General features: G+C 36.2%; 1 protein-coding gene across 2 annotated transcripts in view; it reads right to left on the bottom strand.

The window, feature by feature from the left end:
* SPMIP7 (sperm microtubule inner protein 7) overlaps window positions 1–26,830 on the bottom strand; it is a 64,889-nt gene that overhangs the window by 14,942 nt on the left and 23,117 nt on the right. For both annotated transcript variants that reach the window (XR_011622372.1, XM_011759386.3), the window contains exons 3-7: window positions 15,221–15,297; window positions 10,817–10,955; window positions 8,888–8,955; window positions 4,386–4,427; window positions 2,895–3,002 (exon numbers count right to left, since the gene is read on the bottom strand). Coding sequence is in view for 1 of the 2 variants with exons in the window: in XM_011759386.3 (XP_011757688.1) it covers window positions 2,895–3,002; window positions 4,386–4,427; window positions 8,888–8,955; window positions 10,817–10,955; window positions 15,221–15,297 (434 nt within the window). In the remaining variant the exon portion in view is untranslated. The remainder of the gene's footprint in view (window positions 1–2,894; window positions 3,003–4,385; window positions 4,428–8,887; window positions 8,956–10,816; window positions 10,956–15,220; window positions 15,298–26,830) is intronic.

The raw sequence follows: 26,830 nt of genomic DNA, 5'->3' as shown, positions 1-26,830 counted from the left end.
AACATTTTTGGAAAAAAGTTATTTGTGGAGCTTCAGTGTTAACATTAAAGGTGAGCATAAATACTGAGCATAATCATGGGCTCATCAAACCTCTGTAAATTCACATAACACTTCAAGAAAATGATAGCCATAAGTTTAAGAACGTTTTAAGAATGTTTACATATTCTGACCCCGGAATCCTTTTGGAGGAGTGTCACTTAAGTAAATAACTTCAAATCAAGAAAGAGTCATATAAAGAATATTTGGGGGCATGATTTACCATATCAAAAATGGAAACAATTTACATATGTAACCTAAGTGAATGAGGCAGTTACAGTACATCTACACAAACAGAAGCTATGATAAGCTCATAAAAACATGTACCCATAATTATGTGGTAATGTTATGGTGGTAAAAATGTTCTGTGTAATGTGATCATAGCTATATAAATATACATAAGCAAGATTAAAAGTGTGTATGACAGATGGAAATATGCCAACATGTTAATAATAGTTATATTTTGTGCAAGAGTTTGGTTATATTGTTATTGTTATTAATATTTCTGTACTTTTTCTTTAATGATCAGATTCAGTTCTACAATAAAAATTAAAACTACTATTTTTAAGCTATTAGCACAATCACTACCAATATAAAAAACACAGAGCATGTCAGATGACTTAGTAACCATAAAACAAAATTAAATGATGAAGGAAATTTTTAAAACTTTTGCCCTGTAGGAAAATTGGTGATTCCAATGCTGAAACCACTTGAACTAGAGAGTAAATGGCCTTGACCCTTGCCTGAAATATGGCTTTTGGGCTGGGTGTGGTGGCTGACACCTTTATCCCAGCACTTTGGGAGGCCAAGGCAGGTGGATCACTTGAGGTCAGGAGTTCGAGACCAGCCTGACCAACATGGCGAAACCCCCATCTCTACTAAAATTACAAAAAAATTAACCAGGCATGGTGCTGTGCACCTGTAATTCCTGTTACTCAGGAGGCTGATGCAGGAGAATCACTTGAACCCGGGAGGCAAAGGTTGCAGTGAGCCGAGATCACACTACTGCACTTCAGTCTGGGTGACAGAGTGAGACTCTGTCTCAAAAAAAAAAAAAAAAAAAAAAAAAAAAACAGAAAACAAAAAAAAACCAAAAAGGCTTTCACTGAAAAGGCAAGGGTATAGCAGGGCTTCCCAGCCATGATTAAGTGCCACCAATCATTAAAAAAAAAACCCTAAAAATACCATAAAGCCATTTCTCTTCAAGAAACTTTAAGATGAAAAAATTCAAGAGGAGACATACTTGCGTTTGAATAGGATGGTTCTCTATTCCTTACTTGGCACAAAGTAAGCTCATGTACTCGTATGCAAATGACATTATATTGTTTGTCTTCTCCTGTACTTTGCTTTTTAGCTCAAGCAGTATTGTGGAAACTACATAATAATTTGTTTAGAGATTCATATGTATGTATCAAAACTAGAAAGAAAACTAAGCAAAAGAAAGGCATAAAGTCTAACGAGTTTAACTTCTGAGCTGGGGAAGCAGAAGCATGGGCAATGAAATTGGGGCTACACACATGGTTGAAAACATTTGAGTACGATTCTGTGTGTTACTAGGTGGGGGATAGACAGGTGTTTACTTATGTTATTTGATATGTCATATGTGACACTATATCTTTCTGTGTCTGTCAATATTTTATAAATAAAAATGAAAAGCATTTCTTTGTGTTAACAGGTTAAGATTCCGTTAAAAATTGACAGCGAATCAAAAGAAGAAACTTTGCAACCTTGGAGGCCCTCTAGTGCCCAAATCAGGTAAGTACAATTAATGTCTTCAATTCTTTTCTATGATTCTCTCAAAATATCATTTGCTTAAAAACAGAAATTAACAGCAAGATGAGGTAGGAATGCTATACGCCCAATTTATTGAAGTTAAGTGGTTCATTTTTACGTCAGATCTTTAAAATGCTGCCATACTGCTCTTCACTCTCTTTGAAGAAATGACCCCAAAGAATGTTTTGATTCTTTAGCAAGAATGTTTCATAAAACATTTCAAAATTTAGATGTACGTATCAAAGAAGAAACAGTCCTAAATTGTTGTGCCCGAAGAATATTTTAAATTGGCTTTCTTCCTATATCCTTCCTTTAGATTTTTAGAATTATTATGTGTAATAGCAATGATTTCCTTGCAGAATGTATGGAAGAATCCAGCCCACTGACTCCTTCCTCAGGACGAAGCACGGCACGACAGCCTTCAATTTCCTATGTGTAAAAGTGATTCCTCTCGGCCGGGCGCAGTGGTTCATGCCTGTAATCCCAGCACTTTGGGAGGCCGAGGTGGGCGGATCACGAGGTCAGGAGATTGAGACCATCCTGGCTAACACGGTGAAACCCCGTCTCTACTAAAAATACAAAAAATTAGCCGGGTGTGGTGGCGGGCGCCTGTAGTCCCAGCTGCTCAGGAGGCTGAGGCAGAAGAATGACGTGAACCCGGGAGGCGGAGCTTGCAGTGAGCGGAGATTGCGCCACTGCACTCCAGAGCCTGGGCGACAGAGCGAGACTCCGTCTCAAAAAAAAAGTGATTCCTCTCTGTTAGTGATCAGCCGTTTCTCAGATACTTTACAAACATTAGTGATCCCTCCACGATCACCTCGCTTGGTGGCATTTTTTTTCTCACAAGTTTCGGATGAAGAAACTGAAGTCACAGAGATGAAGTGACTTGCTCAAGAGCCCCAAGTGAGTCAATCTCCAAAATCTCCTTTGTGACAAACCACATTTCTTTTAGGAAGCAGGTATCTTTCTTCTTCAGCTATGTTCAATAAAAAGCCACGTTTAAATTCCTTCATTTATAGTAAAGTCCATCATCATATTTCATTCTCAGTAATAAAACAAGGGAAATAATCATGAATGGAACTCACCGACTTGTGTTTGTATAAAGAGGCTTAGAGCACCGCGGCTTGGCTAGCGATGCGATGTCTCCCAACGGGTTGTCAACATCATCAGCATTTGTAGACTGCACATGACCACTGTTAGAATGGAAAGGAAAGAAGGCATACGTTTCTTTATAAGAAACATAGAAGAAACCGTTGAACAGTATTCTAACTTCCAAAGGAAATTTATTTGCCAAAATAGATCAAAGGCTCAAAATGCAAAATGTAAAGCATAATGATAGAGCAATTTTCCTTAAAATATATAAAGATGATTTTCTCTTCCTCAGAATGAGCGGTGCCATGCTCCTTGATGTTAAGTTTGAGCCAGAGTGAGAGTAAGGGCTGTTTTGTGTTTCTGAACAAAGAAGCGGGCTGTTCCTGTAGCCCCAGCACAATTCCTTCTTTGGAGACTGGCTAGAGGTTGGGCAAGGAAGAGGCGGGCGTATGCTGGAGATAATAAGGCTAAGGGTGGATGGAAACCCTCACGGGTGCAGAGGGGCTTGGGCAACAAGCCACGTGCCCTTGGGCCTGAGAGAAAATTGAGAGGCCGAGTTAATGTCAATCAGAGAGAGTTTCAAGGACTTCTGGGGCCACTGGTAGAAATACCAGTCAACTGCAGAGCAGGAGAGGCCGAGTAATGGGAGGGGTTGGGCCAGGACTAAAGGTCCAGATCCCTCCTCCATATTCTTGGATCTACTTTGTTTCAAGGTTTTTCTTCCATTTAAAAACCAAGAGAAGACCCCAACTGGCAGATAATGTACTTTTTTGCCATCTATGGAAAGCCGGCATTAAATGTAGAAAATAAGAGGTGATATTTCCTGCACTTCACTGTTAACGAGCGCCTCATCCCTTCTGCAATTAAAACAATTTTCGTGATTCATAACACCCAATAGTGGTAGCATCCAAGGTATTTTATTTAAAAAGGTAACCTATTTGGAAAAACAAAAAAATACCACTCTTTCTTTCTCTCTCTCTCTCTCTTTCTTTCTTTCATCAAAACCAAACCTCAGATGGGACTTCTGACATTAAACAGGCACTGTGTGCCATGTAAACATTAGAAATGTGTTACAATGCATAAGTTGTCTTAAAAAGTGAATACAACATGAGTAAGCTGAAAGCAACTACAACCAAAATATAAATCTGATTTTTTTTTTTTTTTTTTTTTTGAGATGGAGTTTTGTTCTGTCACCCGGGCTGGAGTGCAGTGGCACGATCTTGGCTCACTGCAAGCTCCGCCTCCCGGGTTCACACCATTCTCCTGCCTCAGCCTCCTGAGCAGCTGGGACTACAGGCGCTCGCTACCACACCCGGCTAATTTTTCTGTATTTTTAGTAGAGACGGGGTTTCACCGTGTTAGCCAGGATGGTCTCGATCTCCTGAGCTCGTGATCCGCCTCCCAAAGTGCTGGGATTACAGGCGTGAGCCACTGCGCCTGGTCAAATCTAAAATTTTTTTACAAGACTGAGAAACATTACTTACGTGTAGAGAGGAATATATTTACTTCTAGAACTTGAACTCACACTTCAAAAAAAGAGAAGAGAGGCAACTGGGTTATTTACATTAAGTTAATAAACATCAAATTATTACAATATTTCTCTAATTAAGATAAAAGCCTTCAAAGATATCTCATAGGAATTGTCCTTTAAAGGTTTGTGATTTTGAACAGAGACTATTTAAGGATGTAGTTTGCTTTCTCCAGAATGTCAAATAAATGGAACCATATAATAAACTTTTGGGTCTGACTGCTTTCAAAATGTGTTTCAGATTCATTTATATTGTTGTGTATTGCATTTGTTCTTTTTCATTGCTGAGTAGCATTCCATTGTGTGGGCATACTTTAGTATCTTTATTTACCTACTGAAGGGCATCTTGGTTGTTTCTAGGTTTTGGAGATTATGAATCAAGCTGTTATAAACGTTCACATATAGGTTTTTGTGTGGGTTCTTGGAAGGAACATTTACATACAGGAGGCTTCCATTGTGAATAGTATGCTGAAGAATTCTGAGGTGTGGCAGTGCTGACTAACACACATAGCTTTTCATTTGCCAGCTGACTTATAATCAATAAATTAAGTGGATACATGTAAACTGGAATAAAAAAATTATCATCTCCCTGAGCTATTTGCCATTTTACCACATGATACGTAATTAAAAATACCAATATACCAATTAAGTTTTAGAACTAACATTCACATGTTAAGAATTAGTACAAAAAAATTACATTTTAAAAAAGGTATTCAAATGGGATTATCATCAATTTCAGCATGCTATATAAACAAGAATCTCTTTTTTTGGTTTTTTGATTTTTTTTTGAGTTGGTGTCTCGCTCTTGTTGCCCAGGTTGGAGTGCAGTGGTGCAATCTTGGCTCACTGCAACCTCCGCCTCCTGGGTTCAAGCGATTCTTCTGCCTCTGCCTCTCGAGTAGCTGTGATTACAGGCACCTGACACCACATCCAGCTAATTTTTGTATTTTTAGTAGAGACGGGATTTCACCACGTTGGCCAGGATGGTCTTGATCTCCTGACCTCGTGATCTGCCTGTCTCAGTCTCCCAAAGTGCCGGGATTACAGGTGTGAGCCCATGCACCTGGCCAAGAATCTTAGAATTTTAACTATTTCAATATTTTATTTAAATGATTACTATTCAATTTACACGTTGGAGTCTATAGCAGGGTATTTTACACATTTGACAAAATCATACTTTAAATAATTTTTATCAAAAATCTTACACATCATTTTTAGATATGGTTCAATAAAATGGTAGTTTTCTGACAAGACTCAACATTCTTCTCCGTACTGTCACTATTTGCATTTCTAGATCCAGCAGTCAGACTTGAGTACAGTATTGTGTATTTCCATTTCATTCTTTTTTCTACCAGTTACCAAAAAAATCCCCTTTAAAGGTCACTTTACACTACTTTTATTGAAGTGGTGCAATTGTTAAAGATTTTAAAAATGATATCCTTGATATTGATTTTTGATAATTAAAATTTAGCAAAAACTCTCATTAGTTTTGCTGTGGACCAATATCTCCTCCATTTTGCTTTAAATTTAATTTGGATTAGGTAAATATAAAGTTAAATATATAAGATTAACCATTCCACTGAGGTGATGATCAAATTGATCATCTAAAAACCAGAAAATCAGATGAAATTCCAGGGAGCAAAAGATAGAATGAATAATTTTTTTCCGGAATAGCATGTATTTTTCGTAAGTGATGTCTGTCTCTCTCACGCTATTCTTCATAATTGCCCACAGTAGTTATTGAAAAATACATAGTTCCATTTTAAAATTCCATGTGATTCACTTTTATATTTCCTATTCAACTTTATTTTTGCAAAATGCTGATTGTGATTCAGCACTCACAGGCTTTACCCAACAGGCCTACAAATCACTCATTACACTGTTTAGTAAGATCCTCTCATTAAACTGAACTAGCATAATTGCTTATTTATGTTGGGAAAATGGATCCCTAGCTTTATCATAAGTAAAAATCAAATGCTTTAAAAATAATAAATGTGAAAAGCAAAACTTTGAATATTTTAGAAAAAAAGTTATAAAAGGAGGATATCTTTATTCTTTCAAGGCAGGGAAACAGTCATTAAAATCTTCACAAAAACAACAAAACCTGAAGAAAAATATTGATGAATTTAGTTACATTAAAATTCAAAACTTCAGATAAGCAAAAATAGAAAAGTCTTAAAATAAAAAAAGTCACAGACTAGAAGGGGATACTTTGATGCATATTACCAAGAAAGGATTTTTACCCAGCATATTGAACAGAAAAGTTGTGACAATCAATAAGTAAAAATCCAACAGCAAAAGGGACAAAATATATGAGCAGGCAAGTTACAGATGTGAAAATTCAAACAGGTCATAAACTTGCAAAAACTGATCGTTAGTAATCAAGTAGATGTAAACTAAAATTATAATGGAGCACAATTTGTAATTCATAAGATTGGATTTTTTTTTTTAATCTGAAAATTCTAAACACTGGCTGTGATGTGCAGTAATGGGAACCCAAGCACTTATAATGGGAGATTCCATTGTTAAAACTCATTTGGAGAAGAACATGGCAATATGTAAAAAGCAGAGAAGTACACATCACATGACCCAACAATTCTAGACATAAATATGAGTATATAAAACTCAGAAATATTTTTACACTTAGGTATGTGAAGGCATGTGGGCACTGTACCAACTATAGTAAAAATCAGAAAATTATGAGAATGGATGAATAATTTTTGGCACATCCATTTAAAGGAAGACTCTACAACAATGAAAACAAATGCCTAGAAACACAGATGTCAACAGGTATGAATCTTACAAACACAAATATAAATTTTTGTGTAAATTAAAATAATGTAAAACTAAATAATGTAAAATTAAATAATGTAAATTATTTTATATCAATTTTTGTATCATATAGTTACTTTGGGTTCTATTAATGTTTGAAACTATGACTTTATTAGTATTACTTCCTCATATGTACTTTTTTATATGAACAAAATATAAACTTGCATAAATATATGTATGATACCACTAATACTGGGTTTATAAACAAAGAACACAATTCCATATATTGGTTAACAATAACACGTATGTCTTAAAAAATTAAAAGAATGCATGAAAATGTGAACGTCAAATCGAGAATATTAGTCATGCTCCCTGAGGAAGATAGATGTGCTTAGAAAAAAGTACCTAGAAATTTTCCATCGTGTAAGTAATATTTTATTTCTGAAGTTGGGGAGCAGATACACAAACTATATCACATTCTTATACATTTTTGTGTACATAAAATATTCAAAACTGAATACAAAATAAAAACAAAGATGATAACCTGTGTTGTGGGTTGTGTTAAGAACAAAAATGAAGAGACAATATTGTGATGTTTTCGAAGGCAGAAACACCAAGTTTTTTTAGACTAAATGTGAAAATTACATGTAAGGAAGTAGTAGTAATAAAACCATAGTTTCTAACATTAATAGAACACAAAGTAACTATATAATACAAAAATTGATAGAAAATAATGTATAATCTATTTTATATAAAGTCCATGGATTTTAGCGACATTATAATTGCTTATATCAAATTGTTTATAAAGCCCTCCCTATTTTATGTTATTTTATTTATTTATTTGAGATGGAGTCTCGCTCATTGCCCAGGCTGGAGTTCAGTGGCGTGATCTCAGCTCACTGTAATCTCCACCTCCTGGATCCAAGCGATTCTCCTGCCTCAACCTCCCAACTAGCTGGGATTATAGGCAGGGTTTCACAATGTTGGTCAAATTCCTGACCTCAGGTAATCCTATGCCTAGGCCTCCAAAAGTGCTGGGATTATAGGCATAAGCCACTGTACCCAGCCTATTTATTTATTTTTAAGGCAGGATCTTGTTGTGTCACCCAGGTTGGAATGCAGTGGTGCAATCATGGCTCAGTGTGCCGCCTGGAACTTCTGGGCTCAAGGGATCCTCCTGCCTCAGCCTCCCGAGTACTTGGGACTACAGGTGCACCACCATCCCTCTTGGCTAATTAATTTTTATTTTTCTTATTTTTGTAGAGATGGGGTCTTACCATGTCTACAAAAGAGAAATTATAACTCATTTTCAATTACAGACCATCCAGGGTGGTTTCTACCTCCTGGGCTCAAGTAATTCTCCCACCTTGGCTTCCCAAAATGCTCCAATTACAAGCATGAGTCACCGCACTGCCTTTTCCAAAATGGTTATGGTACATCCAATATTCTAAATGTTAAGGAGGGTAAAGAGAAAGTAAAGGAAGCAGGCACACTGAGCAATTGTCCTGGGATTTGGGTCATCTTCCCAGCCCTAAGGATGTGAGTCAGGGGGGCCCTGGGTTGCTCTCCATCAGAGAACATATTCCTCACCCACCCCTCTAAGCCATGGGCTACAGCACCAGCTTCTTAATTATAATACACGATAATGAAAAACCTAGTGTGAGAACTTCAGGAGATAAAACTTACAAATTAACTGGTTTGACTGGTGCCAAGAAAGATCTTGTTTGAAATCTGTCCCAGAGCTCACCAACCATCTAAAAATAATCATCAAAATCAATGACAGTTAATGAGCACATTATAATTTCTGGTGGATAAGTTCCTGTGCCCTTGACAGTCCTTTCCACATCACAGCCATGTCCCAGGCTCTCTAGGAAACACATTCTTCAAGCTTTCCTAGCACTTCATGGATTCGGTCTGGAGCCACTCATGGTCTTTGCTTTGGTCTCAAACTTCCAATTTCAATTTGTTTTCTCATAGCTGGAATCTGTCTCATTATCCACCTGTTTCAGATCGAAACCCATGTGGAAGGTCTGATTTTAGTTTTCATCCTTAGCTACTGTTCTGACTTGGATCCCCTGTAGCCTACCCTCTGCAAACTCAGGCCAGTCTCCCACTTCCAAACCAGGCTAGATCCTAAGCTTTGAATCTCATCTGGCCCAAGAAGGACTTTGGATGCTAGTAGAATTTAACGCCAAGGAATGTGTAATGAAAGGACCAACTTTCACAGGTATAAAAACATTTTAAAGTAGTTTAGCAATCCTTTAAAATTAGCTAGATGAAACCATATATATTTATCTTTTAATTAACTTTTTCTATGTGAAAATCTCAGGTTTGAGTCTTTATATTAAAGCCATGTTTTCCCCCTTTCATTATCATTTTCCTCTGTAAAAGCTGAATAAATTTTACAAGAAAATACGAGCTTCTTAACCTATCATCAATGGACTTCTTGGGATCTATATTAAGAGCTGTATTTCAATATAATTGATTTTCTTTTTAATCCTATGGATTTTATGTACTCAAAAACTTCATTACGGGAAACAGTCCAAGGGCTTAACAAGACTCCTACGCAGTGAGAAGTGGCACAAAAGGATAAAGGAATCAATGGAAGTAGAAGGTACTTTGCAAGCACAAAGCTGAGACATCTAATCCAGTGTTGGGAGGTCAAAAGTGAGGGCTACAATAAGACCTGAAGAAATTCTTGAGATTCACCTGGCATAAATAGGGAGAGTGAGGAAGGCAGTGGAACACTCTTTGCAAAGCACACAAGCTGGAAAAGAGCATGGCAGACTTGAGACTTGAGAGAAGCTCAACAGAGATAGGACACAGAACAGTGAGGAGTGATGTTTGGCCAATAAAGTGGAACAGTAAGAAGTAACAGTAAGAGAATGGGACAGGGATGAAGCTAAGGAGGGAACCATGGACAAATATTGGAGAATTGGATCTGTGTCATGTCAAGGAGTATGGATTTTTTTTTTTTTAATAAAAAGCGATGGGTTTAATCAGTGGAGTAACACAGATTCACACATGAGGAAAAGTTATCTGGCTATGGCATAGATATGATAATTCATGTGATAAATTCTTCTTGATACTCAGAAATGAAAAGAATGAGTGTCACTACTGAAAAGTTGGTATGCTTTGTTTTATCACATAATAAGTGATAACATCAGATAGCAATCTATGGATCTTCTCTTTTTGCCATGAAAAGTACAGAGCTAAGATCCAGATCCTGTGTGAAGAACCATCTTCAGCATAGGTTATCTGGTAAAATTATTTCTGTCTTCTTCATTATTTACTCATTCTCTTGCAATTCTAGAAATAAACACAGTCATTGCAAATGACTTTTGAGAAAGAGGTAGTCTTTATATAATCAATAAAAGTTTTAAATATTGAAAATATCAAAGTATTTGCAGTCATCAATAACTTGTACGATTATGGAAATTTCAACTCCATACATATGTGTGTGTGCGTGTATGTGTGTGTGTATATATATATATTTACCTATCTTACATAAATTTACTTCCTTATGTATTGTTAACAACAAGATAAGTATTATTTTGACTTAAAGTTTTGGAACTCATTTCAGTAACAATGAGAAATACGGAGAAGTCTGCTGACCTGAGTTATTGCTGGCAACCCTTTGTATCTTTTCAGAGTAAAACACTGTGAGATGGGGTCAGCGGCCTTTTCCAATGTTGTTTCTTCTGGAACAAGTTTTGGTGGTAGCATCTTATCCCAAGGAACATCTTCATAAGCTCTATGAAGTTATTAAATAGAAACATCTTATGAAAAGCATATTCAATTGGTAAAGTTTATAACAATATTATACTGTGATAAGAAGAATCTGAAGATGACGCCGAGGACCCCTGCCCCTTGGTGTGCATACCATATATAATCACTTCCCCTGGACAGTAGGCAGAGGAAGTGATTATGATGAGATAGTACTCCTGTGTTATGTGATTTTATATGCCCCAAGAGATTGGCACATGTAGTAAAGGTCCCTAATCGGTTGAATTTGAGTTAATCAAAAGGTGGGATTGTCCTGAATAGGCCCAATCTAAGCAAGCAAGCTCCAAAAAGAGACACGAAACGGCAACACATGCTCTTTGTCTGCCCTTGAAGAAACAAATATCAGTCCTACAGCCACAATGAATGGAATTCTGTCAACAACCTGAATGATCTTGGAAGATGAGAACCCAGTCTCAGCTGACACCTTGATTCCAGCTTTAGGGAACCCTAAACAGTGAACCCAGTTGGAATATGCCTAGACTTCCGACCTACAGGACTGCCAGATAACAAAAGCTACTAAATTCCTGCAGTCTGTCACACAGAAATAGAAAACTTACATACATCTTACAGTTTCCAAAAAAATGCTCATTTGACCTTCAGAGAATACCATTAATTTACAAATAAACTATGGCTTAGAAAACTGATTTCCTTGGCTTACGGTCAGCTATTGATCAAAGTCAGGACTCAAATCCACATAATCTGCCTCCTAAGATTCAGCAGCATTCCCAGTATTCCACACTAATGCAGCCAAATTGCACAAGTTTCTTTTAGCATGGTTGAAGGGCTTCAGCCATCCTATGAAATGCAATTATTTCACATACACACACACACACACAAAAAAAAAAATATGGGGATCTTCGGAGTTTTGAAAGTTGTTCTTTTTCACAGGCATATATGACAGACACGGTGAAATCAATTCCAATTTGATTGAGTGAAAACCATACAACCCGCATTCTAAAGACTATATTATGACAAGATGGATGGATCCCCAAACCTTCTCCTGCCCTATCCACACTTAGTGCGAAACTTGATCTTTCCATTCTCTGGACAAGGCATACCCTTCCAAAAATTCCCCTGTCAGTCAAGTCATTTTTAAAAGAATTATCAGTGACTGTTACTTCCTCAACACATATTTGTTCAGAGTTGACTATATTTCAAGTCTTGTGCGAGGTGTTTATGATACAAGAGTGAACAAGAACCAATACAAAAATTGTCTCTACCACATAGGAATGCTGTGAAAATTAAAAAACATAATATTGGAAAAGTTAAATAGATCAGTGATGAGTCCATAGTGTTTTTGTTGTGTGTGAACACATTTTGAACTTACTTATCTTCAAATTAGTGTCATAGAAGTACTAAATATAACAAGATATTTTAAATCATAGCAAAGTCTTAAATGTTTTCTAACATATCTGACTAGTATTGTATGTAAGAAATTAATCCGTGAGTTCAATGAAAGCTTAAAAGATACCTCACTGTTTGAGCCTCTGATAAATTTCATAAATATTTTAGGAATTTTCCATGAAGGTAATAAACTTTTCCCTAAGGATACTTTTATATGTTTCAAGATAAACTACTTAATACTCTGATTTGATACTTTGTCTTATAATAAAACTTTTCCATTCTGAGTGAAGTATCATGTCCTTAATCAAAATATTAACTGTTTCTGAGATGATCACAGAAATTTTTAAAATTAAAATCAAGACAAGAATACAATGGGAAATAAACCCAAAAGTGAGAGAGGAATTTAGGGGTCATTTAGTTATCAACCTTCATTTTTAAGATGAGAAAATTGAGACGAAAAAGAATGGAGGATGCCAAAGTCCCACATTCAGCAAGCAGGTATGTTTTGAGCCCTAGAGTTGGATTCAAGATGACTGATGAACAAGGCTTTTTTCTCATGTTGTTCTAATACTTTGAAATCCAACTTCATATCATGTTTTTAAATGTTTTCATAACACCCCTGGGATAGTAGGCATTCATACATGTGTTTCATGACACTATGTTTGGTCATGGGTATACTTTCAATTTGAATGAGAAAAAAAATGAAGTTGAAATGTGAAGCCTGTCTGAAGTGTTCAAAATATGTGAAGAAAAAAGAGTAGGCAGACATGAAGTGCTTTGAGGTCCACACATGTTGTCATTTTTTTATTCTTTTTGCTGCCTCTCTTTCCCTCTTCATCCATTTCTCTGTGCCATGCCATGTGTTTTGGCCTTCACTCTATCACTCTGCTGAATTCTAAATCCACTAGTAAGCCCCATTATCCATTCTCGGGCCTCATCCCACTTGACCTATTTGCATCATGTGAACTGGCATTCATTACTCCTTCCTGAACACATCCTCAATATGCCTTCCAGGACCTAGACTCTTCATCTTCCTCCTGCCTTACTGGTTGCTCCTTCTCGGTCTCGATTGCTGGCTTTTCCTCTTTCTTTCTCTTTTTTAACGAGGTGCAAGGACTCAGTGCCCTTTGCCTATCTGACTACACTTCTCCTTTAGTGTTCTCATTCAGTGCCATGGCTTTACATACCTTTCTATAAGCCATGACACCCAGGTTGATTTCTCTAGCCCAGGCCTCTGCCTCAAACTTCAAATCCATATTTCACGCTGCCTACTTGACACATCCATTTGGTTGTCTAATAAACATCTTTATACTCAATGTATGTAAAACTGACTTTTCCACTGCCTTCACCCTGTTACGAAATGGCAACCTCAGTAGATCCAGCTGCATAGTCCAAAGGTTTAGAATCATTTTTGAGTCCTCTTTTTTCCAGATTCATCACAATCAGAAAATTGTGTTGGCTCTACATTCAACATACATCCAGAACTCAACCGTTGCTTACAAATTTTTCTGCCAGCACTCTCCCCCAAGATACCATTATCTCTGTCCTAAATGACAACAATAACCTCCTAACTGGTGTTCCATCTTCTCTCCCCTGCAAAAATCTACTTTGAAAACAGCAGACACCATGATTGCTACCTTCATGTACAAGTCTGATCTTTCCACTTCTCTGCTAAAGCCTCATGTCACTCAGAATGAGAGTCCAATTGCTTAAAGTGTCCCACAAGATCTGGTTCCTAGTACTTCTCTGACCTTTCCTTTTGCTACTCCTTCCTCTTACCCTACTGTTACCCTACTCCAGGCACCCTGGCCTTTTGTTCTTTCTTAACATCTTAAGCACACTTCTGACCTGGGCTTTTGCTCCATATTCCTTCTTCAGGGAATAGAGTCACTCCAAGTCTCTGCATGGGTGCTCTCTCAACTCCTCCAAATTTCTGCACACCCCTCAGCACCTGGGGAGGCCTCCCCACGTCTCCTACTTATTACTGAAGCCTGCTACCCTGTACATGTGGGACTCCTGATCTTATCCTGTTCTACCTTTTCTTCGCAGACTTATCCATCACTTTCTAAGATATAGTCTGTTTACTTTCTTAGTGTATTTGCTTATTATTGTCTGTTTCCCTTTTGATATGGTTTGGCTGTGTCCCCACCAAAATCTCACCTTGAATTGTAATAATCCTTACCTGTCTAGGGTGGGGCCAGGTGGAGATAATTGAATCATGGGGGCAGTTTCCCCCATACCGTTCTCGTGGTAGTGAATAAGTCTCATGAGATCTGATGATTTTATAAATGGGAGTTCCCCTGCACAGGCTCTCCTGACTGCCACCGTGTAAGACGTAACTTTGCTCCTCCTTGCCTTCTGCTATGATTGTGAGGCCTCCCCAGCCATGTGGAACTGTGTCAATTAAACCTCTTTGCTTTATAAATTGCCCAGTCTCGGGTATGTCTTTATCAACATTGTGAAAACAGACCAATATACCTTTATAATGAGAGATCCTGAGAGCAGAGATCTTTGCCTACTCACTGATGTAGCTCATAGTCTAAGACATAGATTCATAATAGGTACTCAATATATTTGTTGATGGAGTCAATGAATTCTCCCCTTTAAACTTTCTCTGTCTTGACTTTCTAGGATGCTGTACTCTTATCCCCCTTTCTCTCTCTTTGACCATTTACTTTCTGTTTTGGTTTTATTCTTCCATCAAGCATAGGTGTGCCTTAAGACTCTTCTTTCAATGTTTATTTTAGCAATCACTATAAGTAAATGTCTGTGTTTGATGTTCTCTGGGTCACTCATGAGATCCAGAATATTGTAGACATAAAGAGGATGTGTCATGAAGGAAAAAGAAATATATTCCAAAATCAAAATTCCACTGGGAAAACTGCTTACTTTTGTGTAGAGGACTTGTAAAATGAGTCCTTTGCATTGCATTTCTTGTTTGTTTGAACAAGTGGTTCACTTTCATCCTAGAAGGCATGAACAATAAGTTAAAAGAGACCAAATATAAATGGAAATTGCTATTGTTTTCTAGTCATCATGTTTTCTTTTGGGTTCCTCTTTCTTCGTATTTCTTCTTTCACTCACCTCTTGCATTGACCAGATTTAATGCTTCCCTACTTTTCCTCTCCTGTTTAAGGAATTTACATTGTTTTATTGTCATAATCATTAAATTAAAATTCACAAAAAGTATATTAAAGTTAGTGGAAAGTGAGAATTTAAGAGAAACCACTTGAATTGCAAATATCAGCAAATACTTAGTTTTAGCACAATGTAATTAAAACATTTTTAAAACGTATTGTCTTTTCTTCTAATAACTTAGGGAGAGTAGTTATGAGATACTTTTCTCTATCTTCCAGTTATTTTATCAAAATTAATTAACTAATTATTGTTATAATAATTATTATCTTTAATGGTTACTATTTATTTCAATTTTCAATGATATTTTACCAATTCTTTGCCTCCTTTTGCTTTTTTATTGTACTTGTTTTTTCTCCCCTAGCAACTTGGTTCCATTTTGTTTTTGCTGAATTTCAAGTTTTGTTAATTCTTTCACAAATGTAAACTTTTTCTAGTTCTATGTTTTAATTCACCCCCAGTTTTGAAAAATGTTCTAACTTGGGTTTAAAATTCTAGTTCAATTCTAGTTATGATCTTTTTAGTAACAAATTTATCTAATTGATTTCAAAGATGTATTGTTGCTTTTAAAATACACTGAGTTTAATTGTTTGCAGGTATTCTGTGTCTCTCCCCTTTGCTTATATTTAGGACACTATCTTTGTCTTGAGATTTTTTACAGATTCAATAGAATTTGTTTAGGAAAGGATGTATTTTTGTTCATCTGGCTTAGGACTTGTTATACTTCTTTGATTTAACAATTCATGACTTTCATCAAATATTTCTCCATCTTTATCTATTTACTGTCAATGAATTATAATTATTCTCTTCTTTTAGAATTACTACCAGAAAAATATTGGACTTTTCATCCTGTGGTTCATGTCTCTTAATTTTGCATTGGTTTGTCTCTAATTTCCATATATACCTTCTACTCTACCACTATTAACTTTCATATTTTTAAAATGTGTTTGTGTTGATACATAATAGATATACAGATTTTGGGGGTAAATGTAATGATTTGATACATTCACATACTCTGTAAAAATCAAATCAGACTAATTGGAATATCTATCACCTTAAATATCTATCTTTTCTTTATGCTAGAAACATATGAATATTTCTCCTCTAGTTATTTTGAAATGTGCAACAGATTGTTGCTAACTATAGTCACCCCACTGATATATCAAACACAGTCTTAATTACTGAATCTAACTGTATATTTGTACCCATTCATCAGCCTCTCTTTATCCCCCCTCCACACTCCCTTTCTTGGCCTCTGGTAACCACCAATCTACTCTCTATCTTCATGAGATCCACCATTTTAGCTTTCATATATCAGTGGGAACAAGCAATATTTGTCTTATGTAGTTGGCTTATTTCATTTAACATAATGACCTCCAGTTCCATCCGTGTTGGTACAAATGACAGAATTTTATTCTCTTTTATGGCTGAATAATATTCCATTGTATGTACATACTACATTTTATCTAGCCATTCATCCACTGATGGACGCTTAAGTTGAGTCCACATTTTGCCTAATGCGAGTAGGGCAGCAATAAACATGGGAATGCAGATGTCTTTTTGATATATTGTTTTCCTCTCTTTTGGATATATACTCAGTAGTGGAATCACTAAATCATACAGTATTTCTAGTTTTAGTTTTTTGAGGAACCTTCATACTGTTTTCCATAGTGGGTGTACTAATTTACATTTCTACCAACAGTGAATGAAGGTTTTCCTTTTTCCATATCCTCACCAGCATTTGTTATTCTCTGACTTTTTGATAAAAGACATTTTAACTGGTATGAGATGATATCTCATTGTGGTTTTGATGTGTATTTCTCTGATTGGTGATGTTCAGCATTTTTTTCACCTGCCTGTTGACTATTTTTATATCTTATTCTGAAAAATGTCTATTCATATGTTTTGCCCCTTTTTAATCAGTATATATATAGCAAAAGATATGAATAGACATTTTCAGGATAAGACATAAGACATACATATATATACACAAAGCTATAGAGTTGTGTGAGGTCCTTATATACATTCTGGTTATTAATCCTTTGTCAGATGGGTAGTTTGCAAATATTTTCCCCATTCTGTGAGTAGTCTCTTCACTTTTTTTTTTTTTTTGCTGTACAGAGCTTTTTAGCTTGATGTAGTCCCATTTTTTCTATTTTTACTTTTGTTGACTGTGCTTTTGAGGTCTTACACAAAATATATTTGACCAGACCAATTTCCTAGATCATTTCCTCAGCTTTTTTTCTAATAGTTTCAGAGCTTCAGATCTTAGACTTAAATCTTCAACCCATTTTGACTTGATTTTTGTGTATGGTGAGAGGTAGGGGTCTAGTTTCATTCTTGTGCTGATGGCTATACAGTTTCCCCAGCACCATTTATGGAAAAGACTGTCCTTTTCCCATTGTGTATTCCTGGAGCCTTTGTTGAAGTTGAATCGGTTGCAATTGTGTGTCTTTTTATCTGGGTTCCCTAATCTGTTCCATTGGTCTCTGTGTCTGTTTTTACACTAGTACCATGCTGGTTTGGTTACTATAGCTTTGCGGCATATTTTGAAGTCAGGAAGCTTTCTTATTTTGTACATTATTGCTTTGGCTTTTCCAAGTCTTTTGTGTTTTCATATAAATTTAGTATTTTTTTCTATTGCTATGAAGAATTGACTTTTCTGTTTATGATTTCCTTTTTCACTTTTTTCTACTCCATGTTTAAACCTGTTCATTATATATTTTTAAAAATTCATCAAAGGTATATCTAGCAAAATAATTTTCTCCTTTACTCCGTTAGTATGTTAAATTACATTGATTAATTTTTAATGGTAAGTGAATGTTTGCATTCCTGAGATAAAGTTTACTTGATTATGATATATTTTTTCTATAAATTATTGTTTTTTATTTGCTTTGTAAAGATGTTTGTGTTTGTGTATATGAGAAATATTAATTTATGATTTCCTCTTTTTTTGTAAAATCTTTGTCTGATTTTGTTGTATGAGGTAAAGTTAGAATCCTAAAATTGTTGGAGAAGTACTCCCTCTTTTATTTTCTGAAATAACCTACATAAGATTGGTGGTTGTTTCCTGAATATCTGATAACATTTATCAGTAAAACTATCTAGGCCTGAAGTTTTCACTGTGGTAAGTCTTTTGATTAAAAAAAAAAAACAGAACTCCATATATAATATATACATATATGCATTTATCATATTCTATTTTATCTAGTATTAATTTTGTTAACTTGTATGTTTAAAGATTTTGTTCATTTTGTCTAAGTGCCAAAAGAACTGGCACACAGAAGTTTGTAATATTTCCTTATCCTTTTTTAGGATCTGTAATTTTTTATATTGGTAATATGTATTCTCTTTTGCCTGATCAGACTAACAATAAGTCTATCACTTTTGTTAATGCTTTCAAAGCAAAACCTTTGGGCTTTAAAAAATATTTAATTGAAAAATAAATGTATATATTCAAGGTGTTCAACATGATGATTTGATACATGTATACATTGTGTAATGATTATCACAGTCAAGTTAATTAACACATCCGTCATCACCCATTGTTATCATTTGTATGTATGTATGTGTATATGTGGTGAGGATGCCAAAAATCTGTTCTCTTGTCACATTTCAAGTAACAAATACAGTATTATTAACTACAGTCCCCATAGTGTATCTCTGGAACTCATTCATCTTAAAACTGAAAGTTTATATCCTTTGACCAACATCTCTCATTTTCTCCACCTCTCAGCTCCTGTAAACCACCATTCTACTCTTTGCTTCTATAAGCTTGACTTTTTAAGATTCCACATATAAGTAAAATCATGCAATATTTCTGTTTCTGTACCTGGTTTATTTTACTTACAGTGTCCTTCAGGTTCATCCATGTTGTGGTAAATGGCAGGTTCTTTTTCTTTTTATGACTGAATAATATCCTAACATATATATTTATACACACACACACACACACAGACACACCATATTTTCTTTATCCATTCATTTGTCTGTGGACACTTAGGTAGGAAATAACTTTTGACTTTTCAAATTTTTTATGTTGTATATCTATCCTCCATTTCACAATTTCTATTCATATCATTTTTTAATTTTCTTCCTTCTTAGTTTTGGTTTAATTTAATCATTTTTCTAGTTTCTTTTTTTTGGATTTTTTTTTTTTTTTCTTGAGACCTAGTCTCACTCTGTTGCCCAGGCTGGAGTGCAGTGGTGTGATCTCAGCTCACTGCAATCGGCACCTCCTGGGTTCAAGTGATTCTTGTGCCTCAGCCTCCCAAGTAGCTGGAATTACAGGCGCCCACCACTATGCCTGGGTAATTTTTGTATTTTTAGTAGAGACAGGGTTTCACCATGTTGACCAGGCTGGTCTTGAACTCCCGACCTCAAGTGATCCACTCACCTCAGCCTCCCAAAGTTCTGGGATTACAGGCGTGAGTCACCACACCTAGCCTTTAGTTTCTTAATATTGAACCATTATCATTAATTTTAGATCTTTCTTGTCTTCTAAGATAAGCAAATAAAGCTAATTTTTCTTCTTAGCAGAGTTTTAACTGCATTATACAAATTTTGATATGTTTTCTTTTGCAATAAGTTTAAATATTTTCTAATTTATCTTGTGACTTCTTCTTTGACCTGTAGTTTATTTAGAAATGTGTTTAATTTTAAAAGATTTGATATTTTCCTAGATGTCTTATGATCATTTATTTTTAATTTGGCTCTGTGGTGGCTAGAGAACATATGTGGGATGAATTCAATACTTTTAAATGTATTAAGACTTGTTTGTGTTCTCACATATCATCTATAGTAGTAAATATACCATGTGCATTTGAAAAGAATATTTAGTGTTTGTTTGGTGTAGTGTTCTATAAATACCAACTACCTGAAGGTGATGGATATGTTGTTTAGATCTAGGTATTTACTAGTTGTTTTGTCTAGCTGCTTCATCAAGTGGACAAAGGTCTTAAAACCTCCTAAGGTGATCAGTGGAATTGTGTATCTCTCCTTTTTGGGTCTGTTCATTTTTGTCTCACGTATTTTGAACCTTTGTTACTAGATGCATACACATTTATGATTGTTAGGTTTTCTTGACAAATTAACTGTTTTGTAACTAAGCCATGACCCTCTTTATGTCTTGTAACACCCTTTGTCATGAAGTCTGTTTAATCTGATCTCAAAATAGCCACTAAAGCCTATTTATATTTTATTTACATTGTATGTATTTTCCATTGACTTGCTTTCAATGGATTTGTATCTTTATATATCTCAAGTATGCCTCTTGTAAGTAGCATATAGCTGTGTCTTGCTTTATTATCTATTCTGACAATGTCTGCCTTATAATTGGAATGTTTAGTATATTGCCATTAATGTAATTAATGTAATTATGATATATTTAGATTAAGTGTAGCATTTTATTACTGGCTTCTGGAAAACCCTACCTTTCTACTTCTCTGTTCCTTTTCTTTCTGCCTTTTTGGGAATTATTTAAATTTGTCTTTTTGCTTTTTAAGAATTCCAGCTTAAGCCATCAATTGACACTTTAACTATACTTCTTTACTTTGCATTTTAGGGACTCCTCTAGAGAAAACAATATGCATGTTTAACTGTCCACAGTTCACTTAGAGTTAACATACCACTTCACATAACATGTACAAACATTGCAACCTTATGTTAATTTATCACATGTTTTCATCTCTTACTCTACAGTTGTCATACATACATTCAGAGGACAATGTTATACTTTTATTTAAAACAATCATATGAACCTTAAATAAAAGGAAAAAGGTAATATTTTGTTAGGCAGGATTTCTTTTAGTGTACACTTGTTGGCAATAAATTTCCTTCATTTCCTTTACCTGAATTTTTTTTATCATTTTAATATATTCATATTTAAACCCCCAAATATATCCATATTCAAATCCCTGGAACCTGTGAATATGTTACTATTAAAAAAGAACAGCCGGGTGCTGTGGCTCCTGCCTGTAATCCCAGCACTTTGGGAGGCCAAGGCCGCAGGATCACCTGAGATCAGGAGTTCAAGGCCAGCCTGGTCAACATGGTGAAACTACCTACAGAAATACAAAAATTAGCTGGGCATGATGGTGAGTGCCTGTAATCCCAGCTACTCAGGAGGCTGAGGCAGAAGAATTGCTTGAACCTGGGAGGTGGAGGTTGCAGTGAGCTGAGATCATGCCATTACACTCCAGCCTGGGTGACAGAGCGAGATGCCATCTCAAAAAAAAAAAAAAAAAAAAAAAAAGAACCTTGGATAAATTAAATGTAGCAGTGTTTAATTGGGCAGAAAAGAAAGATTCGTGAACAAGGTAGCACTCAACACAAAAGCCATTCAGAGAGTTCCACTGCAAAATGTGGGCAGGGAATATTTATAGCCAGGAAACAGAAGTGACATACAAAAATAGTCTACGTGGTATAGTTCCGTGTTTGCCTTAGTTTAACATGTTTTGCTGGTTTGCAGCCTGTGTGATTGGCTGAAAGCTTGGCTGCTATGATTGGCTGCAACACAGCTGCATGTTGTAAGAATTTACTCACAAGTTGTTAGGTTGCAGTTGGTTCACATATAATTTAGATTACAGTTTATTACATATGTAGGTTAGTTTCAGGCCAAATCTAATTTAATTTAACAATTATTCTCTTTTGCTCAGCCACTCAATTTTGAGAGAGTGACCAAAACCTTAGCACTGACACTCCTTTCTGTCACCTTCATAATGGACTTGTTTGGTCTCTGTATAAAATTCGCAATTCATTATATGAAATTAGTTGGATGATTATGTTTTCCTCATGTTTTTGTTACTCTAACTGTAATGAGATCTTTTGATGTACAAAGGATGGCTATAAATGAGCATTTATGATTCTTAAGGGATATAACACACAAGGGAGACCACTATAATGGCTATTGAGAGGATAATATAAAGAAAGAGGGGAAGTACACTATTTAACAGGAATCTCTGCAATCTAAACTCATCAGAACAAACAATTCAAAATTCAAGCAATAAAGACAGTTCAGCAGTATTTAAGTCTTAGTGGTCATAGTCTGTGTTTGGGGTGGAGTGGCAATTAAGAAAAATAGTGTGCCGTAAAATGGTCTGATTTAAAGAGATACCTATTTTTGTAGTTAGCCTGGTAATATCAATCGTAGTAATCTGCAGATGATTAAATGAAACATAGAGATGAGAAAATCTTAGACTAGCCAGCCTTCCCATCCACCATTCGGGATGCCTGCAAATCAGCTGTTAGCTACTTCCATAAACACATCATGTGTTTCTTTTCCCTGAGAAATGTCCGTGGTGCATTCGGTGGTAGTATCTACAGGAATAGCAGTGTTGGCTACCTTTTAAATTAAGCTTTCTGTAGTAGTAAAACCAGGGGGAAGATAAGTGCAGCACTCAGTTCTGTTTAGCACCACATGCAAGATCCCAACATAAGCCAAGAAGAGATCTAACACTGTATGGTGTTCCATTAAGTGTTTTTGCTGAACATGACTTTTTTTTAATCCCCCTTCAGGAGAGTGGCTTCTTCCCATTTAAACCCTGGAAAATATAATTGGCTACAAATTTCAAGATGTTCTCCCAATTTATGGATTACCTTCAAATTCCATACAACTGGCACCATCTACCAACAAGAGTGAGCATCCAGGAACCTCATTAGAAACTTTTCTCAGTGGAAAGTAACTTATCTTCATTCCACTTTAAGGTTAGTATTAATTTTGGTTATTGATCACTTTGGCCTTTGATTATGGAAGGTATTATTGAAACTTTCAGAGAAAGCTGTTTGGAAGACAGGAGTGAGCCAGGCCCATTAGCAAGATATGAACCAGCAAGGAGGCAGAACACAGTAAACAAATTCTCCTCAGACCGGATGTATCTGCAGGCCTCCAGGAGCTGGAAAAGAGGGCCACCTGGTGGCATGTGAGCAGAGGCTAGTTATACTTTTTCACCCATAGGCCTACGTAGCTCCTGAACCAGGTTCGATGAGAAATTTATTTTCTGTGTGTAGTCCCTTTAAAGCATGCTGGAAGGATGCATAACCATATTCAGTGGAACAAGACCTTACTGGATTTAGCCCAGTGACATCATACAAGCAATTAGTTGTACCCCCATAAGTGATCCCCAGATTTTGAGTATTCAATGCCTGGAAGCACAATATACCTTTTATAGGCATCACTCGGATAGGTTTTTTTTATATTTGGTAGCCATTCTGTTATTAACTGGAAAGGTCAGAGTATTGTTTTCAATAAGCACAGGAAAGCAAGTAGCAGTCATGTCTAGAATATCAATTTCCACTTCTCCTTTGAGGTTTTAGCATGACTGCCACTGGTAACACAGACAAGCAGTGGCATTAGTGGAATCGTTTCCTAATTTGGGGGCATTAGGTACAAATTTAATAATTGTTTTGGTTTCTTACTGGAGCATAAGCCTTTGCTAAAGCCATCCACAAATTACAGTCCATGGCTTTTCCTGTAAAGAAAGGGAAGGATTAGGATGGCAGAAATAGAAAACAGAGGAAAAAGGATAAGGTTTTCGGTTTTCATGATGTCAGAAAAGTCTTGATCTATGGCCTTAGGGTAGCTGTCAATGTCTAGGATGCCATCTGCTTCTGGGGAAAAGTTTTCCTGGTCAGGTTTACCTTCAAGTCTCAAACAGGTATACATTTCCAGGAGCTTGGAGGGGCCCTTTTGAGTTGTAAGATGTGAACCCAAGGGTAAGCCTTTGATATTTTACTGCAGCATGGATGGCAAGTAGAATTTGGTATGGTCTCTTCCAATGGGGATAGGACCATGGGTTCAATGAGGTCTCTGATGTCATTTTCAGAAGATCCAATCTCCAGGTTCTGGGTTTTGAAAGGTTTGGTTGTTCTCAGTCTGTGGGTCATGGAAGATCTCCTTTACCTCGTGAAAATACACTTAGACATAATGCATTAGGAGAATGGAAGATACATGAGGTTCTACTATTAACGGCATATGCCTTCCAGGAACTTATTCCATAAGGAGTCAATCGATGTTTTCAATTGGGGGTGGATATGATGACCATTAAAGCCGAGGTAATATCTTTGGCCAATGCAATCAAATTGATTCAGTTAATTTTGCCCATTTCAGCTGTAAAATGTCATTTATCTTTTGACCTTTCCAGAAGACTAAGGGTAATAGGGACAATGGTGATGACATTGTGTGCATAAGCTTATTCAACTGCTTTCTAAATTGTCCAGTGAAATAGGTTCCTCTGTTGCTGGAGATTTCTCCAGGGATGTTCCATAAAGGAAATACTTTTTAAATAACTTGTCTTGTTAGTTACCATCATAAGATCAGCTTTCCCAGATGGGAAAGCTTCTATCTATCCAGGTAACATGTAAATATACTGATATCCCACTGAAAATGACAATTGAATAAAGTCCGATAGTGAAAACACACCACCTGAAGTTTTTATTGCTTTCACAGGATTATGAGTTTGACAAACCAAACATTGGTTATAAGCCATTTTATCAATGTGATAACAGTCACCCCACCACTGTTTGTTCGTAATTTGGATCATGCTATCTGTTACTTGATGAGTTGTAGAGTGAACAGCTTTGTGGAGTGCAGAACTTTTAACAGTGGAAGCTTCAAGGACTCAGGAAGTACCTGAAGGAAGTATTAGGCACCCATCTGAGAGCTCTTTGAGTTCACGTTTAACACTGAATTTACAGCCTTTCAGGTATCAATTTTGTTTTTCCAAATCAGGCACACTTAGCAGTTTGTTAAATAGGTCACCATAGGTGAGTTGACTTTGATCAATCTTGTAGAGTTTATTCAAATTTTATATCCTAACAGTTTCAGCACTAGCTGATTAGCATAGAAATCTGTCAGGGAATTCCTTTGATATTCAGGTTTAGTTTTACAGCTATGACCTTCGATCTTAATAATGGCAGTTCGTGATGATAAGAGGATAGCAGAAAGGAGTGCATTTGCTTGGAGACTGTTTTTAATGGGGGGGGGTCCCCCTCTTTGTTTCTGTAACATGTCAAAATCATGGACTACTCCAAAAGCATATAACTATCTGTATAAGTGTTCACTGACTTGTCTTTAGCTGTATGTACAAGCTTAGGAGAAACTGACTTATATTGGGTAAGAGTTCTCTTCTGTATTAACTCATTTCAGGTGATAAGATCATACCCTGCCTGGTATTTTCCTTCTGAGTTTTATAATAAGACCCATCAACAAAAAGTATCAACTCAGGATTATCAAAGAGATTATGTCACATATGAACATGAGGAGCCACTATTTCTAACACTACACTCACAATTGTGGTCTTCACCTGCATGAGGCAGAGGTAGTAGAGTAGCAGGGTTAAGTAAGTTGCAACATTTTAGATAGAAATTAGGAGATAGGAGAAGAATTCCAGAAGATGTTAATCTACTTGCTGGCAAATGCAGAGTTTGAATGGAATTTAATATATATTTTTTGCAGTGTGCAAGACTTGCAAATAAAGCTTGTGTCTTAAAAGCGGCTCAGATGAAGCTACCAGTTTGGCTGCTGCTTCTACTGCTTTTAAACAATTAAAATATGCCTTAGCTACTAAGTCCAATCACAGGCTATAAAATGTGATTGGCCTCTTTTTCCTTCATGTGTTTGGGTAAGTACTCCTAATGCCTGAATGTTATTTTCATGAATGAACAGGGTGAAAGGTTTAGCATAATTTGGAAGTCCTAAAACTGAAGACTGTTGTAAGGCTATTTCCATTTGCAGAAAAGCCTGCTCATGGCTGTCTTCTCAAGGTAAAGGCTCTGATACTGAGTTTCTAGTAAGCTAATCCAATGGTGAGGCCATTAGGGCAAAATGTAGGACCCAGCATCTGTAGTATCCTGCACGCTCGAGAAAACCTCTTATTGTTTCTTTTTTTTTTTAAATTTATTAATTATTATTATACTTTTAAGTTGTAGGGTACATGTGCATAACGTGCAGGTTTGTTACATATGTATACTTGTGCCATGTTGGTGTGCTGCACCCATCAACTCGTCATTTACATCAGGTATAACTCCCAATGCAATCCCTCCCCCCTCCCCCCTCCCCATGATAGGCCCCGGTGTGTGATGTTCCCCTTCCTGAGTCCGAGTGATCTCATTGTTCAGTTCCCACCTATGAGTGAGAACATGCAGTGTTTGGTTTTCTGTTCTTGTGATAGTTTGCTAAGAATGATGGTTTCCAGCTGCATCCATGTCCCTACAAAGGACACAAACTCATCCTTTTTTATGGCTGCATAGTATTCCATGGTGTATATGTGCCACATTTTCTTAATCCAATCTGTCACTGATGGACATTTGGGTTGATTCCAAGTCTTTGCTATTGTGAATAGTGCTGCAATAAACATACGTGTGCAT

Source organism: Macaca nemestrina, chromosome 4 (genome assembly GCF_043159975.1).
Source record: "Macaca nemestrina isolate mMacNem1 chromosome 4, mMacNem.hap1, whole genome shotgun sequence".
Taxonomy (NCBI): domain Eukaryota; kingdom Metazoa; phylum Chordata; class Mammalia; order Primates; family Cercopithecidae; genus Macaca; species Macaca nemestrina.
Note: the sequence above shows the minus strand (reverse complement) of the source record. Positions and strands in the feature narration are given on the sequence as shown.